The following is a 19,537-nucleotide window of genomic DNA, read 5'->3' as shown; positions in this document are numbered from 1 at the left end:
AATTCTTAGCACATTTTTAGCATAAATTACTGATTAATGTGTTTTTACTTATTTATAAATTTTATGTAAGTGCACTAGTCTGAACATACTGTACCTTATATTTTATTTTATTTTGATTTTTTGATTTTTGGGTCACACCCAGCAATGCTCATGGATTACTCCTGGCTCTGCACTCAGGAATTACTCTTGGCAGTGCTTGGGGGACCATATGGGATGCCGAAGATCGAACCTGGGTCAGCTGCGTGCAAGGCAAACACCCTCTCTACTGGACTATCACTTCATTCTCTACAATGTATAATCTTTGACAAGTGCTCATTTGCTTGCTATTATTGTGATGGTGGTTGTGTGGAGACCATAGCCAGACAGCAGGTGCTGGGAATTTGATTGGGCCTCATTCAATCAAGGTCTGTACTCTAGCACTTGAGTCATATACCTTGTCCCCTAGATAGACTTTTTAAAAAAAATTTTTTTTTATTAGTGAGTCACCGTAAGCTACAGTTACAGACTTATAAACTCGCGTGCTTGCATTTCAGTCATACAATGGCCCATCCCTCCACCAGTGCCCATTTTCCACCACCAATGGTCCCAGCATCCCTCCCAGCAATACCACTTCTGGGAATATATCCCGGAGATGCAAAAAAGCATAGTATAAATGACATCCAAACTTATATGTTCATTGCAGCACTGTTTACAATAGCCAGAATCTGGAAAAAAACCTGAGTGCCCGAGAACAGATGACTGGCTAAAGAAACCTTGGTACATCCACACAATGGAATACTATGCAGCTGTTAGAAAAGATGAAGTCATGAAACCTGCAAGTCCTTTTGTATTACTCTCTCTCCCTCACTCGCTCCTTTTCCCTCCTCCCTTTGCATCCTTAGAGTACTGCTCCATCTCTCCATCGTCATGGCCCCACCTTTTCATCAGTTGATGCACACTATACATCTGCAGGATGGTTGCAATATCAACACAGGTGAGGTACATCCAGTAAGGTACCACTGGAATTTGGGATGTCCCTTGTCAACAATTTGCCACAATCAACAAGGGACTATGTGGATGGGGTCAACTTCTCCTTGTTGCTGTCCGGACATACTGGCATATGACTGCTGTATCTTTGACTTTTGTTTTTCTCCCAAAGTCAAACTTCATGAATTGACTCCACCTTGCATTTGGGATAGATTTTCAAGTTTAGTTTCATGCTGTGGTAAACCCAAAAGGCAATTCTGACCATCCGTTGAGCCTTTAGGACATTTGTTTTGCATACTGTTGACCGTGGTTGTATTGCTGGCACCATTCATGATCCATTGAGCACTTCCAGGACTTGTGACTTGTCCCAAGGACTCTTCAACTGTCTGATCTGAGCTCTGCTGGGACCCAGACTGATCCACATGGCAAGTTTTCCCCCATCCCCAGTCTTGTTGTTTCACAGAATGACCAAGTGTGCTTAGAAGCTCAGAATTTTCAGTTCCACACTCATCCTCTGGAGCCATGTTAGTAGAAGCTCAGTGTCGCCAGGATTCCATCTGGAGAAAACAGGAAGACTGCACCTTCTCCATCTGGAGCACCCCAGTATTATCGGCTCAGTCTGGGGTCCAGAGCATTCTCCAATGTGGTGTCCACTGGCCAGTAGATAGACATTTTTGGGGAAAAAAGATAAAATAAAAAGATAGAAATAGATAGTGGACTCTTTTCTGGAGCTTAATGAGTTATCTTTGAATGACCTGGAGTGGGCAAACACTATTTTAGAAACTTCTGCACCACACATAGGACTCCTGGAGGGCAGAGACCTTGTTCATTCATTGATCTCCCCTCCCACATTGGTGAGGCTATTCTGGTGCCTAGATTTATTTAGTACTCAACAAATATGTTTGGCAGGAATAAACAACTGTCAATGTGCAATTATTTTCTGGTGGATGGGATTTATTGATTGATACCACATGTACTGAGGTGCTGAAAAGTAAACTGCGTTAAAGATGAGTCAGTCCCTTGCTTCTTAAAGTCTAATATGTGAATCATCTGGAATGCTGGTTAGACAGATTTTTAAACATTTTAAAATTTTATTTATAAAGTTGTTCATAATAATTGATTACATTCAATATTTCAACACCAATACCACCACCATTACACCTTCTCACCACCATTACTTTGAATTTTTCCACTACCACTTAAGCCTACCCACAGGCAGATGCTAGATAATTTATTTTGTATTGCTTGTTATGAACAATATGAAATGTCTGTAAGGGTCTATCTCATAGTGATTCAACAAAAAAGTTAAAAAACATAATAAAGCAGCCTCACACTATAGGAATTATAAATTTTAAATAATTGGTTGGTTAGATTGATTTCTAGTCTCTCATCCCCCAAGAGATTCTGACTCCATAGATCTGGGGTATGACCTGAGACTGTGCTTTTATAATATGCTTCTAGGAAATGACATTTTAGAGAAGACTGATGCATTTGGGGAAGTTGGAAGGACATCCCATATTTTGTCAAGAAGTGGACAGGGAAAGAAACCTACATTTAGCTTTTACTATTTGATAATAATTTTTAAATACATCACCTCATTTAATTCTTACCTCAATTTGATGAGATTCCCATTATTTTCATTTTCAGTTAAGGCAACTGTAACTCAGGTAGGTTAGTTAAACTGCTGAGCTTAAGTCACTGAACTAGAGAACAGCAGTATCGTGGATTGGTAGCTGCTTCTACTGCACTCAGTGAGTTGCACAAATATTAAGTGTCTTCAGCTGTCCTTAAACAAGTACATGACAAGGAGTAGAACAAATCAACATTCTGTCTTGGTAATACTCAGAAAACAAAGAAAACACAGAGTTCTCATTGCTATCAGGGAGGCAGTGCAAGGAGAGAGATAAGCAGCAAATATTCTACAACAGGTTTAGGGAAAGATTTCCAGAAAGAGGAAAAAAAAAGTGAAATTTAGTGAAGATGGGAGCATCCTAGTTGATAAGATAGAAGAGTGGAGGGTGGGTGGAGAGTGCTTGGGGTAGAAGATAACTTGGAGATTTAGAATCAACAAACCATTTGAGGAACTAAAAGAAGTTCAGAATGTTTGAAGCTTAGGTGGAGGTGAGAGATACTACATTTGAGGAAGACAGAAACCCAGCAGAAAAAGTCTTACAGACTTCATTGTAGGGTAGGTGTTTTTTTTTTTTTTTCCAACTATTTTTTCAAGATTGCTATGAGAAGGAGGCAATTACAGAGGAGGAATAAAGGAAGATTACTGTGCAGTCAAGTATTGAAGCGTATTGACGATGCGTGTGGTATAAATTTGGATAATTCTGTGGAGACTGCGATAAAGGGATTTAAAAAAATGTTTAATTTTAATTAATTTATTTTTTACTTTTTGGGCCACACCCGGCGATGCTCAGGGGTTACTCCTGGCTCATGCACTCAGGAATTACTCCTGGCGGTGCTCAGGGGACCATAGGGGATGCTGGGAATCGAATCTAGGTCGGCCGCGTGCAAGGCAAAATGCCCTACCTGCTGTGCTATCGCTCCAGCCCAAGGGGATATTTTTAAGTATTTGAAATTGGTTAGAGAGCATGGAGATAGCACAATGGGTTGGAGTTCCTGCTTTGCATGCAAGAAGCCCTGTGTTCTATCCCTGGGACTCCATGGGATAGTCTTCCATCACAGTCAGAAGTGACCTCAAAGAGAGAATTAACCCTTCTCCCTCCCTTGTATATAACCCCCAAACAACAGAGTGTTTAAAACTTGATGATTAAGCCTTGGGCATAGCTTAGTGGTAGAGGTCTCCTAATAACTGTGTGGCCAACAGTAGAAATCTGGCATTATTGCCATTTGGGATCCCTGGTAACACAACAAAGTGTGTGATCTTCAGCATGCAACCAAGTGTGCAAGCATCACACCAAGTGCGTGCACACTACAACCATGCTTGTTTGACCTGGTCATTGAGATATCAACAAAAAGAAAAGGGAAGGGGAATAAATTTAAAACATAGTCATTAAAGTAAGACTTGATGATTGTTTTGAAGGGGAGAAGTGTGCAGGCAAAGAAGAAATCAAAGATAATATTCAGAAAAAAAAATCTCCGGAGTTCTGATACAGTTTTAATAAAGGAAGGGTTCCAAATTCACTGTTTCATGTTTTACGGGAAAAGTAAATCCACAAAGTGATTATGGCAAGGAGAAATGTTTTAGTAAGACTTTAGCCACTGAAACTTACCTGACATAGGAAACTTGGAATAAAATTACACGCTTTGTGGTAACTATTTTTGCTTTTAATGTTTAAAGACTGTCTGTAGAGAGTGGAGTTGTGAATGGTGGAAATAATTCCTTTTTACCCAAATCAGAAATTGCCATGGAGAACCAACCATAGGCTGCAAACTGTCAAAATCTACCGAGTTTCTTCTGTGATTGTCTTGTTACAACTTCTCATTTCTTTTTCCGCTCCCCTACCGGCATTTCGGCAAAGTCTATGCCTTAAAATAGGCATGGTACTCTTATCAATGGACATGAATGACTTAGACCCCGCCTTCTTCATTTGAACCCGCCCCCTTCTTTTAGGCCCCACCTCCTTCGTTAGGCCCCGCCCCCTAGCGCGGTCGTCGCTGATTTGACAGTGAATGCTCCACAATCCTGACCTATAGGACATCTAAAAGGTGGGATCAAAAATCAATCTTTCTTTCAATTTGTTAAATTAAGTGTCTATCTGACCCCAGTCCCAGCCCACTTCATCTTCAACCCAAGGATTGGTTGTTCTGTTCTTGGTCCCCTGGTCATGATTGGGTCTAAAATTCCACCCCTCTCTTCCAGCTTTTGCAGGCGGGATTAGCACGCAGCTTCCTGCTCCTGCCAAAAAAATAAAAGAAGAAAAAGAAAAGAGGAGAGAGGCGAAAGAAAATGTCACGGAGATCTTTGATTTTTAATTCGCTTTCAGCCTTGTCGGTCAGGCACAATCCTGTCTTTTGATTGGTCTCTCTATCTGCCCATCCCGAATCCGGGGCGGGATTTCCCCAGGAGACCCACACCTTGTTGCCACTGGCCGAACAGTGCGCCTGTCTGAAGCTCCCGGTCTAGGATTGGAGGCGGACACGGACAGGTGGGCGTGGATTGGCTAGGGCAGCCGGTCAGTGTGAGGCGGGGGCGGGGCCTCGGCGGCTGGTTGCGCGTGTCCGCCGCTGGCTCCGCTCTATCCGGCTTTGCTAGGGGAGGTGAGTCCGGCCGCGGCGGCACTGGCGGCTGAGGAGGCGGCGGCTGAGAAGAAAGCGGCCGCAGCGGCTGAGGAGAAAGCGGCTGCGGTCACGGAAGCCGGGTGGGGGGGAGGGGGGGAGACGGAGCAGCCTTGAGCCCTGCGGGGGCCGTCGTACGGGGGGACCCACCCGCTCTCCCCCCCAACCCTCCTCAGCAGAAGCAGCCGGCGGCGGGGGTAGGAGTCAGCCCGCTTCCGACTGCACCCCGCCCGCCTCCCCGGGCTTCGGTTCTTTGGCCCCGGGACCCTCACCTCATCCCGGGGCGGTTCCCTCTGCCTGGGCGTCCGAGTGCTGCCCACCTCTCTTTCATTCTCTCCGCACCTCCTTCCCTTCACTTTGCCCCGGTCCTCTTTCTCCTCTCCGCTCTGCCCTGTCGCCCCCTCGGCTCACTCTCTCCCTGCTGCCTCCGTCCCTGGCTCTCCTCTGTTCAGCAAAGTTTAGTAGCCCCCCCCCTCCCTGCAGGCCTGTCTGTCTCGGAGTAGGGGGGGAGATGTAGGAAGGCCTGAGGAGTTGAGGGGGGGGGAAGCTGGTTTCCCTGAGAATTTCCCCCCAGCCTGTGAGTTTGGGGTGGTGAGACTTGTTCCCGTTGTATTTTTTGAGGAGGGGGTAGGGGTTTAGAAAAGGATGTGGGGATGGAAGGGGTAGCTGAGTCAACCCTCTTACAAGATTCCCAGGGTGGCGTGTTACCTGATCCTTTTCGTGCGTGGAGTTCAGGGGGTCGGGAGGGTTGGCCTTCATTCCCACCTTCAAAGTTGGAGCCTCCCCCCAATTAAGGATGGAGTTTTAGTACCCACTTGTGGCAGGAATCCTGGGGGGAACGGGTCCCTTGTCCCTTTTTCTTTTCTTTTTCCTTTTCCTTTTCTTTTGTTGGCAACCCACTCCTGGCCATACACGCTCACCCCAAACTACCCACCAAGAACCCCTCACTTCTCTGGATTGACTGATGAAGACCTAAAGCCCTGCCCGCTCTATGTTTTTTGGAGGTGGAGTGAGTGGTTTTTTTTCTTCATTTTTTTTAAATGGCCAAATGACAGCTTGACCCAGTTTGCTTTCCAAAATCAAAGGGCATTTTCTTGAATGTCTCTTTGTGGCGCAAGAGCCAACGCAAAAATGATGGCGGCTTACAATGGCGGTGCATCTGCGGCAGCAGCAGGTCACCACCACCACCATCACCACCACCTTCCACACCTGCCTCCTCCTCACCTGCACCATCACCACCACCCTCAGCACCATCTGCACCCTGGTTCGGCCGCTGCCGTGCACCCAGTACAGCAGCATACCTCTTCGGCAGCTGCGGCGGCTGCAGCAGCGGCCGCAGCTGCAGCCATGTTAAACCCTGGGCAGCAACAGCCATATTTCCCATCACCGGCACCGGGTCAGGCTCCTGGACCAGCTGCAGCAGCCCCAGCTCAGGTACAGGCTGCTGCAGCTGCTACAGTGAAGGCGCACCATCATCAGCACTCGCATCATCCACAACAGCAGCTGGACATAGAGCCGGATAGACCCATTGGATATGGAGCCTTTGGTGTTGTCTGGTGAGTATCAAAAGAAAAAGCCAACTGCTGGTTCCTTCTCGTGGTGGCCTTCTCATTGGGCCAGCCCGCCCCTCCTGGTTTTCTCCACGTGGACGCAGAGTGGAGCAAGCGTCTCAACTCAACTGTAGGCAGCACCCTTCTGTGCATACATGGGGAAGAAGTCTGAAATGAGTGGGCTTCGGAGACATGGCAAATTTTGGGGTGGCATCTCTTCTGATGAGCAACACACTTGGGCTTGCTGGCTGCCAAACTTCAGGTTTGGGACCGAGGCAAGCCCCTGGAATTTGGACTCAACAGATGAGAGGATGAAATGCTTACTCCTACCAAGACCTTGGCTATCTCAATTGATCTCCTTTACATTAGTTGCCCGATGGCAGCAAATGTCACAACTGCCCTCCCCCCACCGTCCCACTCAGTTCTTTTTAATTGCCTTGTCGTAGGTATATTCTTGGCATAAGTACTTGAACCACTTTCTGTCTTTTCATTCCTGAATGTGTGATTTTAATCCCCAGAAGGAAGTGAGGGTTCATAGTTGAATGAGTTAAGTCATTGCTTGAGTGGTTTATTTTAAACTGGAAAGCTACAGTTGGGAAGTATGTAGCCTTAGCCTTTTGATAAGAGTGCATTAAATATAGCCTCACACATGAGTCCCACAAATGAGGTCAGTAGACTGTAGTTAGGCAGTGGCCCACATTTGGTGTAATGTTTTAGTGTCATTTAGTGCCTCTTAAGTTGCTGTAATCCCTTGGTTTGTTGCTCTAGTAGGACGTTTGCTTTTAAAAATACAGGAAACTGCTCTACTTTCTCTAGTGCTGGGATAGTTTTTAAAAGTCTATCAGCATAATTGCTACGTTTTGGTCTCCTTTCCCTTCCTAAGAAAAATCAGCATTTGTATAATGAACATACCATTGCAAGATTCTATTCCTTTCAGAACTAGAGTGAATTGAGTTTGTTTTTCCAAGGACGAAGTATTCTGGTGTGGATAGATGAATTGATGTTTTCAGTGCATTCAAAAATAGATTCTTGTTAATCACCAGAAAAGCCCCCATCACCATGGGAAAATATATTCCTTGAAACTAGCCCAGTAAATGTCTCCTTTTGTCGCTACTCCAGTCTGAAGTTGATATGAATAACATTATATTTCAGATTCAAATGTAGCCTTCTAAACAGTTTGGTCCACCCTCCCCCCCCTTTTTTTTTTAAAGTAGTAGAGTTCACTGTTTTCTCAGACAGCTCTGCAAGGCAGTTGCTGCTGCAGTGCTGCCTTTCTCGAAGGTGTGTGAGATTCTTGCAGAAGAGGAGTGGAGTAATGGTGCCTCTGTAGTGGCTCTGCTCAGGGACTTGTCTGTTCCTGCTTTCCTCTCTCCCATAGCCTGTCCTTAGGGATTATACTGTGAGCTTCCATTCCTGGCCTAACCCTTAAGGATTTCAAAGCTGGGGGTGGGGGGGAACAGGAAGAAGGTTGTACCTTGCTTTAGAGTTTGACATTGATTGCTAATTTGTTTAGATTTTCTGAGATCTGCATGCTCTGTTTTATCTTAGTGCTTTGCTAAGAACTGAAGATTCTGAAAAGGAAACAGATTATTGCATTCTTGACAGTATTCAAAAGGTGCCGCTTTCCTACTTTTCTACAGATGGTTTTATGACTTGTAGAAGTTTTAACTTCAAGTTGGTGCCAAAGGAGAAAGTGAAGGGGAAGGAGGGTAGGCACTAGAGTTCTTAGAACATGTCACACAGTGAACATTCTGGTAGTGGGTATTCTGTAGTATTTTGTTGTTTTGGGGTCTCACCTGGTGTTGCAACAGACTCTTCTACTGGTGGGTTGCTCATGGGACCATGTGATACCAGGGATCAATGCCAGACCTTCTGTATGTTAAGCAAGTACACAGCCTGTTGAGTTATTCCTCTGCTTCCCTGATAGTGGGTATTCTGAACGACCCACATAAAGAAAATCTTTGCATGTGTTTGATTTGTATCTGTTCTATATTGTTAATTGATTGACCCCTTCTACCGTCTATGTTATTTATTAAATGTACTCTTTCTGTACACTGCCCTCTATTATATACTAGTTGTTCTGTAGTTTCTCTTGTCTGATGGCTATGTTTGTAAGCCCGCTGAGGATTAGGACTGGTGACTTTTTTTTTTCTTCTCAGATCCTAATGGTGCTGTGGGCATCTTTGCCGCTTGGTTACTTGATCCTTCTGGTCAGGTCTGGCTTTGTTCTTTAACCAGGTTTTTCTAGTTAGCTGCAAGGAGTTTATTTTTTTCCTTTTTAATCAGCTGTTACAGGTGAAAAACAATTTGGTATATAAAAAAGGGAAGAGTTCCAGGTGTGTGTTTTAGTATGCAAATATTTTTCTATTTTTGTATTTACATACTGATAACTTATTTTCTGATTGTTCATTATACTTAGATTTGTTGTTTTGTTTTTTTGTTTTTTGGGGCCACACCTCTCAGTGCTCTAGGCCTCATGATCCCAACTCTGTACCTTGGTGGTCACTCCTGGCACAACGCTTGGGAAACCTTGCAGGGGCTCCAACTGGGCCTCCTGCATACAAAGCATGTGCTCAACCCTTTGAACTACTCTCCCAGCCCCTATATTTGGAATTTAACTACTATATATTCAGGGCTTACTCCTGACTCTGTGCTTAAGGGATCACTCCTGGTGGTGTTCCAGGAACCATGTGGTGCAAGGGATCTAGCCCAGGTTTGTGGCATGCTAGGCAAGTGCCTAATCTTTCCTGCCCATATACTGGTAGTTTGAAAACTGCTGTGAATCTAAGTTTTTTCAAGCAACTGAATCAGAACTATTCCTTTTAATTTAGAAAGCCCCTAATGAATCTAAATAGCTATTTTCTAAAACTATTAAAGTAAAATATAAAAATATTCTCACAATGATAGATCATTTGATTCAGAGTATCATGTCACTACTTGGACATTATAAAATTCTCTTGCATTCAAATAAGTAAGTTTAAGGCATTTTTACAAATATCTCTCTTTGGGCACAGTATATGAAAGTATACTTGCTTTCATTTCTTTTTTCTTGACATGCAGTCAGTGGCTAGAAATTTTGAAGGGGAATTGTTGTGCCTCCACGTAGTCAAAGAAAGAGACTAAAGTAGAAGTGATGCAGCATTTTACCATTCAGATTTACTGTTGAATAGTCTAGTTTGCCAAGCTTGATTTATCTTTCTGCTGAATTTAACCAGTGAAATGACTTATCAGTATCGGACAGTTGTGTAAAAGCAGTGAATTACCTGTTAGGTTGCTGGTAAAGATGGTGCTTTGACAGTTCAATTAAGGTTTCATTAACAATTACCTGCTGTGGTGTTTTATCTCAGAGTAAGGATTCCAGTATACCTGGTAATATGATCATGGGTTTGGCCCTGAGGTACACTCATTTGCCAAGAATATTGTTCATGTTATCAGAGAATCATATATAATTTGATCTTCTTTATCAGATGTCAAGGCTCAAGGCTCATTTGGACATTTTCATAATGCAAAACCAGAACTCTAACCCAACTCACGTTTGCCATAGGAAAGGATACTATGTTTAAAGATGTAACAGTTGGGGGCAGAGGCCATTATAACATAAGGTCCCAGGAGCTATAAAATGTATACTTTGAAAAGTTGGAGGGATTTGACTCCATTGGAAAGGGGTTTGAAGATAGGCAATTTTGACATTTGCTAAGGGAAATATAATAGACCGAATTAATGGCACATATGGCCCCTTTAATGAAAGTGTGTCTGGGAGAAGTTTCTACTTTATAAAATTATTGTTTTGGCTTCTTATCTGATTAATTGAATGATCAAAGTGTCTGGGATTCATTTGGGTTTGTTGCCTTTGTACTCCCAAGTTGGAGAACTTTGGATTTTATTATTCTACAGGTTACTTTTATTTAAATATTTTAAACTAACCATAGTGAAACTTACAAGTTCTTTATGAGCTTGATGAACTATTTAATCCCTATGTTCCTCATCTACAATAAGGATAGGGACGGGACAGCAATGGGCAAGGCGCTTGCCTCGCACGCAGCTGACTTGAATTTGATCCCCCGCACCACATACAGTCTTATGTGTCCCCCCCACCAATAGTGATCCCTGAACGCAGAGTCAGGAGTAAACCCTGGTCACAGCCGGGTGCCACTGCCACCCCTCCCCCAAAAGAGGATAAAAGTAGCACTTATCATGGATATAGTATGAGGATTAAATGAAGAAATCCTTACATCAGTGAGTACATTGTCTAGCACAAACTAATGACATAATAAATGTTAGCTATTTTCTTCATTTGATTTTTGAGACTCTTTATTTGGAAGTGCTCAAAGCAGGCTCAAAGACCTCTGGCTCTGAGGTCATTGTTGGTGGTACTCAGGAGACCAGGTACAGTCCTGAGGATAAAACCAGCTATGGTGCAAGGCAAGCACCTTAACTTCTGCTTTCTCTCTTTCTCTCTCTGGCCTTCAATGTTAGCTGTTTCTGTTTTAGTAGTTATGTTGGTAGCAGAATTAAATTAAATGGCTTCACAGTTAGATTTACCAGGTGAAGTCAACATGCAGGCTACTATGGGGCTCATAACTTTAAATACCATAGAGTACCCATTGTGTTACATACCAGAGAGATAAGCTGAGTATTGAACCAGGATTATGCTCTAGTCTCAATTGAGAACAAATTGGGGGTGGCGGGGGTGGTAGTACAGGGGTTAAGATGCATGCCTTGCATGTGGGCCAACCGTAGTTTGATGCCTGGCACCACAGCTTCCTTGATCATCACAAGACAGAGTGCTTTAGGCCCCTGGCACGGCTGGGGTGAAGTGAGCAATTCCCAGCACTGCAGGGCCTGCACTGCACTGTATCCATAGGACTTCTCATTGAGCCACTGACCTGGTTGGCTGAGAATCATCAGAAGTGGCTCTTGGAACACCACTTGTGAGGCCCTATTCCCCCCACAGAGTAAACTAGGGCTGGGAATATGATTCACGTGGTAGAGTAGATCGCCTGCTTTGAACTGTGTAAAATCCCCCAAACTTCATGACCTCCAAGCATTACCAGGTATGGCCTTTACAGTGAAATTAAATAAGGCAAGCTACACATAATAAATACAAATAAACCATACACAATTGAACAGGGTTGGTAGATATTCTACTCAACTGCAATATTTTTGAAAGAGTTACAGTTTATATTGTAAGAAGGAAATTGATTTTTTTTCTCAAAATGTGAGAAATGAAGGACATACTTATTTTTAAGTTTGGCTTTGCTGGAAATTCATTTTACTTGTGTTGGGATGAAAAAAAAAATGAATTGCTAAAGATTCCAGTGAGGTGGCTGAAATACATGTGATTTTTTTTTTTTTTTTTTTTTTAATTTTTTATTGTGGAAAGTTACAAAGTTACAAAGTTTTCAGGTTTAAATCTCAGGTGAAATACATGTGATTTTAAGAAAAATTATTCAGTGTAAATCCTTATGCATGGCAGAGATTGCCTAGTTTGCTCATCTTAGTTGAGAAAATTAGAGGCATCATTTTTTTCTGATGTTTTTTCCTCTGGTCTTCATGTTCCTCAAATAGCAAAAGTAGTTTTTGGAAAAATGGATAATTCTTTTAGGATATATTTTGGGGAAATCTTGAAGTTTCCCTTTGGAAAGAGTAGTAATATAAAGTGCTTATTATTATTATTATTAACTATGATTTACAAATTAGGAGTCTGTAATATTGATATTCACAGCCACAACTGGAGTCTTTGGGATATATGCTTTGTGAGAAGAGCTTTGAAGAAGCAGAGCCTGCACTATCAAAAGGAAATGGTTGCTCTTGTAGACATAACAAAGCATCCGTGTGAAACTAGAAATGTGGAAATCCATATTGTTAATTTTAACTCCAAACAAACTTTTAAAAACATAGGGTCATGGTCATAAAGTAAGGCAAAGAGAGGTAAATAATAAAAGAAGTACGACCTAATGATACCAGACTGATTTCTTGGGGATGAAGCTCCATATTCTGTAACATTGGAAGTAATTTTGTACTTAGGCTCCTGACTGTGTTTTATTCAAATTATATTCAAAACCCCAAAATAAAACAAAAACCACAGCACAGCAGCAAAAAATTTTATTCTTGAGAAGAAATTTTCATGTTATAGTAGTGAATATCTGCTTAGAAGAACAAAGTAAAATATTTTTGGATTAAGGATGTAACTCAGTGGTAGAGCTGTTGTCTTAGATGTGTGGGGCCCTGAATTCATACCACAAAGTTCATACCCTCATACCACAAAATGAAAAAGATAAGTTTTAAAAATTAAATAAAGAAGTGGGGCTGGAGTGATAGCACAGCGGGTAGGACGTTTGCCTTGCACTCGGCCGACCTGGGTTCGATTCCCAGCATCCCATATGGTCCCCTGAGCACCGCCAGGAGTAATTCCTGAGTGCAAAGCCAGGTGTGACCCAAAAGGCAAAAAAACAAAACAAAACAAAAAGTAAATAAAGAACTTAGGGCTGGGGGATAGCTTACAGTGATAAAGCACATCTTTACATACTTGAGGCCCTGAGTTCAATTTCTGGCATCAACCATGTTCATGACTTTCGTGCCTTCAAACACCACTTGGTATAACTCTGGGGGTTTAGCATACTCCCCCCACCACCTCCCCCTAAAAATATCTTTTAGAAAGAGTTAGAATTACCTTTTCAAATAAGCTAAAAATAACCATATTCCTCAAATTTACATGAAACTTTTAAACTTTCATGGGGTGGGGGGCCAGTGGGATGGAGGGGGCATTGGTGCACAACTGGCAGTGCTTAGGGCTTACTCCTTCCACTGTGCTTATAGAGCACTCTTGGTACTGTGAAGGAACCATGTTTAGTGTTGGGGATCAAACCCAGGATTGGCCATGTGCAGAAAAACTCTTGGCCCACTGTCCTGTCTCTTCAGCCTGTACATGCAATGTTTTTAACCACTAATTAGTACCACTGGTACATGTCCTAAAAGAAATGGAGACCAATATATAATTTTATTTTGTATGCTATGCAAGAAGAATATTTGCAGAATGCTTTAAGTGGAGTATGTTTGGATTTAAGTTCTGGATATTTACCCTCAATTGCACTGACAGCTGTAGAAATAAATGTTCATTTATTTACTCCCGTTATGGAGTAATATAATAGCTATTATCTTTGCAACTTGGAACATTAAAGTTTTCCCTGACTTCTGTATTGCACAGTTGAATTACTTGATTTTTACTAAATTTGTTGATTCCCTAGCAGTTCAGTAATTAATTGTTTACTGTATACATCCCTAATTTGCTTAGTATTTGATTTCCTTGTTGGAGATTGTCAGGGCCAGAGAAACTTCTTTGGGATCATAAAACCAGATGAAAGAAGCCATTAGTAGATGTTCTTTTTTTTGGAGAAGGGGAGAGGAGGGTTTTGTGCTTGGGGGCTACTCCCCACTGTTTGCTGAGGGGACCATTCAATGTGGGAGTTCTAATCTCTGGCATGTAAGGCAATCACCTTAATCCCTGTACTCTCTGGCTCCAGAAGCTATTTATTGTAAGATTATATTTGGGTTTTACTTATGGTTCCCTGAACATCCAAAATGTTCCAGTGAATTGTTTGTTGATTGGATCATCTGATGCAGATCAACAATGATTTCCTTGCTGATCCTGTTATTGCTTAGGGATAATATAGAGATTGCCAGAGGCAACAGTTCTAATACTGTCAATAAGCGTGTGACAAGTCATCCATTGACCTAGCTGATAGTTCTAAAGTTCCCTGCTCAAGAGACATTAGGAAAATTTGATACTCAGGCAACCTGAAAAGAATGTTTAAAAGAAACTATGTTAATATTATTAGTTGTTGTGGTTTTGGTAGGGGGAATGTGTATAAGGATGTCAGCCATCGGTCATGATTGCTGCTTCAGGATTTATTCCTGGTAATGATCAGGAGACCATGTGTGGTGCAAGGGATCAAACCTGGAACTCTGCATGCAAAGTATGCGCTCCAGCCCTTTGACCTATCTCCCTGGTCCCATTGGAAAGATTTTTATTTTTAGTATCATGCACTGAACCCAGCGAAGACCACTGTTTTGTTTTTATAATGACAGGGTAATAAGGGTGAACTAATTAGGAGACAAGTTTCTTGTCTCCCCCCCCACTCCCTTTTGCTGTCAACAACCCTACGACCCTAAGACCTTGATAAGGTTATTTAAATTTTCTGAGTCTTGGTTTCCTATTTATAAAATGCTCTGTTCTCTAAGTTTCTATTATAAATTTGCATTGATATTTGTAAAGCATTGTGGCATTATTTGTGGGGAAGTAGAGTCTGCTAGTGACCACAAGACAACTTGCTTTAGGACTTCAGATGTTGAATAGCTTCTAAAATTGCTTAAAACAAGAAGAGATTAATGTAACCCTGTTTCAGTTTGATGGCTTATGAAGTTTTCAAGTGTAGGCTGAGATTATAAATGTGTTGTTTGTCTGAAGACTTATTTTCTCTTATTATTGAACTGTTGGTGAGGATGATACATGCTTTGGTTCAGTTGTAATGAACCTGCCTATTTGTAAATGGATTATTCCTCCCTATATATAAATGTAATAGTATTGTCCTGAGACTATTTTTATGTTTTTAGTGTTTTAGACTCATTTGCTTACTTTCCCAAATAATTGGGAATGATTTAAAAAAAATTTTTCCTGCATTGCCAGAGACTGAACCTAAGACCTTACTGAGCTTTTGAGACCTATAGTGCCACAGAGCCACATCCCTAGTCTGATTTGAAAATATTTAAAATAAAAAACTATGGGTAGGGGTGCTTAGAAATCTCAGGAGCCCGTCCTGGTCATGTTGGCCAACTTAGTGGATGAAGGAGGGAGGAACAAGGATTCACTGTAGTTTGCCAAGGCCCCAGCTGTGTGAAGGATTACCCTGGCCACCCTGACTGTGCCAGAGACTGAACCAGGGTCACCAGTATGCAAGGCATGTACCGTAATACTTGCCCTAGCTCTCCAACCCCAGATTTAAAATTTTTTAAGTAAAGTCAAATATTACGTATCTTGTCATTTTTTTGTGAATAATCTATCAGGTTAAGGAAGATCAGTGTTTTGGTTTTAGGACTCTTAAATTTGGTAGTGAATTCATAAATAAACTTCCCAGAAAAAGAGCTATGTCACAGAGCAGTTTAGGGTAGTGGTTTTCTGCCCTGTCCAGACCAGCTACACAGTGTGAAAAGGATAAAGAAAGTGTAACTTATTAAAGCTGCCTCTTTTTTTTTTTTTTTTGCACAGGGCAGGAGCACAACTAGATGCTGGAGTGGGCTTGGGAGGTCGTTCCCTGCTGTGCAAAGGAGACTGCAGTGCTGGGAATCAAACTTGACCCCTCCCATGCAAATCATGCGCTCTGCCCCAGCCCTTTGAGCCATCCAAGCAAACTGAACTGACAGACTGTTCAGTAAATGTTAGTCAGGGCATACTGGTGGGTTTTGTTTGTTTTGTGTGGCCTTATCAGGCAGTGCCCTGAGTACAAAATTCAAAATTCCTGATTTTGTCCTTAGGAACTTGGAATCTGGGAATCTTATCTGGTCTCCTACATACCCTGCATGTATTCAGCTCTTGGGGCTATCTCTCTGGTTAGATGCTTTAGGTTTTTCTAACAGTGACATTAAAAATACAGACAAGAAATAAGTGAAAAAAGGGGGCGGGGATTTGTCATACCTGGTGATGCTCAGGGCTTACTCTAGGTGCTGTGGTCAGATATACCTGGCAGGCTTGGGGAACCATATGGAGAGCTGGGAATCAAACCCAGATCTGCTATGTGCAAGGCAAGTGCCCTGCCAGCTGTATCCCTGCATCAACACACTGCAGTTTGGACAGGCCACATTTCAGGTGCTCAATGTGGGTACTTGACTGCATTGTTCTTGAATCTCTTTGTCCTTCATTGGGTTTCTAATACTCTTTCTGTTTTTGTTTGGTTTATTTGGTTTTGGACCATGCTCAAGGCTTACTCTGGCTCCGTGTTCAGGAATCACTCCTGGCAGGGTACTGAGGACCATAGGAAGTTCTAGGAACCAAACCCAGGTCGGCTGCTTGCAAGGGCAGCACCTTTACTTGCTCTTGTGTCTCTCTAGTCCTATAATACTCATTTCTGAGCCAGTTCTGTCAGTGCAGATAGGATTACTTTTGGAGCAATCAGCTCTACCCCTGAGCGGTGGAGAATGGAGTCAGTTATAAGTGGGAGGGATGAATTCCAGCAGTGGATGCTGGGAAGGCAGTAATTAATGACCAAGATTATGCATTCATCTAATTTACAGCAGACTGAGAATTTGACCTGGTATGTTTATAGAGCGAAGTAGAATAATGTTCTCTGTAAAGAAATTGTCCTATCTGCTGTGAGTTATTTGGAATATTTTCCTTTTTTGAAGGCTTGTTTGCCTAAAGTAACAGAAGGCAAAAATGGTATACCTGATCCTTGCCATGTTTGCTTTCCTTCCCAGTTAGATCAGACATCCCCTGTTGATTTTTTTTTTCCCACTCTGTGTTGTGGTTTTGTTATCTAGATGAAGGTCTCAGTTTTGTTTTCAATTTAACTAGTATAGAGCTCAGCGGTGACAGGCAGCAAACTCCTTACAGGGGAATGGACAACACAGAAACTTTTTGTTTCTCTATTCTTGACCTAAAATTCTTGTTCTGAGCTACAGAGAAAAGGTGAAGACATTTGAACAAATAGATAAAATTAGTCCTTTGACCCAGATTGTAACTCTTTCTCTTTCTTCTTCCTTCTTTCTTTCCTTCTTTCTTTCTTTCTTTTTCTTTCTTTCTTTCTTTCTTTCTTTCTTTCTTTCTTTCTTTCTTTCTTTCTTTCTTTCTTTCTTTCTTTCTTTCTTTCTTTCTTCTCTCTGTCTATGTTTTTCTGTCTTTCTTTCTGTCTCTTTTACCTGTCTGGATGGATAAAAAATATCCTCCAGTTTACACAAGTAGGTGATTTTTTTCTTACTTGCTAATTTTCTTAATGTACCATGGCAGAAATTACATTTTTGCAATTTGTATAAATACATTGAAATAAGCCAGGTGACTTTATTATTTTACCAGTGGGCTGGAGCGATAGCACAGTGGTAGGGTGTTCGCCTTTCACGCCACTGACCCGTGTTCGATTCCTCTGCCCCTCTAGGAGAGTCCAGCAAGTGGTTACCGAGAGTATCGCGCCCTCATGGCAGAGCCTGGCAAGCTACCCGTGGCGTATTGGATATGCCAAAAAACAGTAACAATAAGTCTCTCAATGAGAGACGTTACTGGTGCCCGCTCAAACAAATCGATGAGCAACGGGATGACAGTGACAGTGATTTTACCAGTACTGAAGTACCCAAAGGGCGCAATTATCTGGTGAATCTCTCATTACACATTGAAGTTAACAGTCAGCCTGGTGCAAATATGATTTTCCCCAACCCATCCTTATTCCTTGCTTAGGATCGTCTTTTTTTACCTTTTTTTTTCTGTGGGGGTGTGAAGGAGGCCACAGCCAGCGGTGCTCAGGGGTTACTCCTGCCTCTGCACTCAGGGATCACTCCTAAGAGTTTTTGGGGGGCTGTATGAGGTGCCCAGGACCCAACTCAGGTTCGGTGCATACTATATTCTGTCTCTGACTCCTCTTTTTAAAATAGGAAACTATTGATTTCTATATTTATCTCTAAATTTGCTTTCTATATTTCTATTTACAGAATTAATTGATTTCTATTTAGCTAGAGATTAATACTTTAATTTTTATTACTGAAAGCTTAGGGTTGGATAATTTAGTAACACAGGTATGGGAAATTTTGAGTTTTATTAAAAGTGAACAAAGGCATTAGAGACAGCTCTGTGGCCTGAGTGCATGCCTTGCATCTATCTCCAGCACTGCATGGTCTGCCAGAGATGAAAATAGTACCTGAGCACCACTTGGTGTGGCCCAAACCGGCAGGCAAAAAATAGTCTAGAAGACATACAGAATGGTAAATAATGGGGGCTGGAGCAATAGGACAGCAGGTAGGGCGTTTGCCTTGCACGCGGCCGACCCGGGTTCGATTCCCAGCATTCCATATGGTCCTCTGAGCACTGCCAGAGGTGATTCCTGAGTGCAGAGCCAGGAGTAACCTCTGTGCATTGCCGGGTGTGACCCAAAAAGCAAAAAAAAAAAAGGTAAATAACATGCATGCTGTGCAGAAGTAGGGCCTGTACTAGTTTGGATTTGAATTGCCTGAGAGAATTAGGTAAGAACCTCCAATCAGTTTTAATTGGTTGGCATCTACTGTTTATTTTTGTAGATTCATGTATAGTAATGGCTTATTGTGACATTTACTAGTTGTTCAAAGTAAATTTTGTTGTACATTCCTTTAAAAACCAAAATAATTATGACATAGTTCAAAAACACCTTTTTGTTTTGTTTGGAGGTATACCTGTGGTGCTCAGGGCTTACTCCTAGCTCTGTGCTCAGGGATCAGTCCTGGCAGAACTCAGGACTATTTTGGGGTGCCAAGGATTGAACCCAGATCCATTACATACAAGGCAAATGCCTTATCCATAGTCCTCTCTCTCCAGCTCTTTAAAAATACCAGTTTAATAAAATAGAAATTTTAGAAAATAAACAGTAGTTGGCTTTATTTTTTTTGTTTGGTTTTTGGGCTACACCTGGTGATTAGCTCAGTGGTTACACAGATTCTGAAGTCAGAAATCACTACTGGCAATGTTCAGGGAACCATATGGGATGTCAGGGATCGAATCCAGGTCTGCCGCCTACAAGCAAGTGCCCTACCCACTGTACTATTGT

At 42.1% G+C, this 19,537-nt stretch overlaps 1 protein-coding gene across 1 annotated transcript in view; it reads left to right on the top strand.

Moving 5' to 3' along the window:
• The first annotated feature begins 5,035 nt into the window (after positions 1–5,035).
• Positions 5,036–19,537, top strand: part of NLK (nemo like kinase) — a 147,513-nt gene continuing 133,011 nt past the window's right edge. The window contains exon 1 of the mRNA XM_055131283.1: positions 5,036–6,767. Coding sequence (XP_054987258.1) covers positions 6,310–6,767 — 458 coding nt within the window. The 5' untranslated portion in view covers positions 5,036–6,309. The remainder of the gene's footprint in view (positions 6,768–19,537) is intronic.

Source organism: Sorex araneus, chromosome 3, assembly GCF_027595985.1.
Source record: "Sorex araneus isolate mSorAra2 chromosome 3, mSorAra2.pri, whole genome shotgun sequence".
Taxonomy (NCBI): domain Eukaryota; kingdom Metazoa; phylum Chordata; class Mammalia; order Eulipotyphla; family Soricidae; genus Sorex; species Sorex araneus.
The sequence above is the reverse complement of the archived record's forward strand: the minus strand, read 5'-3'. Positions and strand labels throughout refer to the sequence as shown.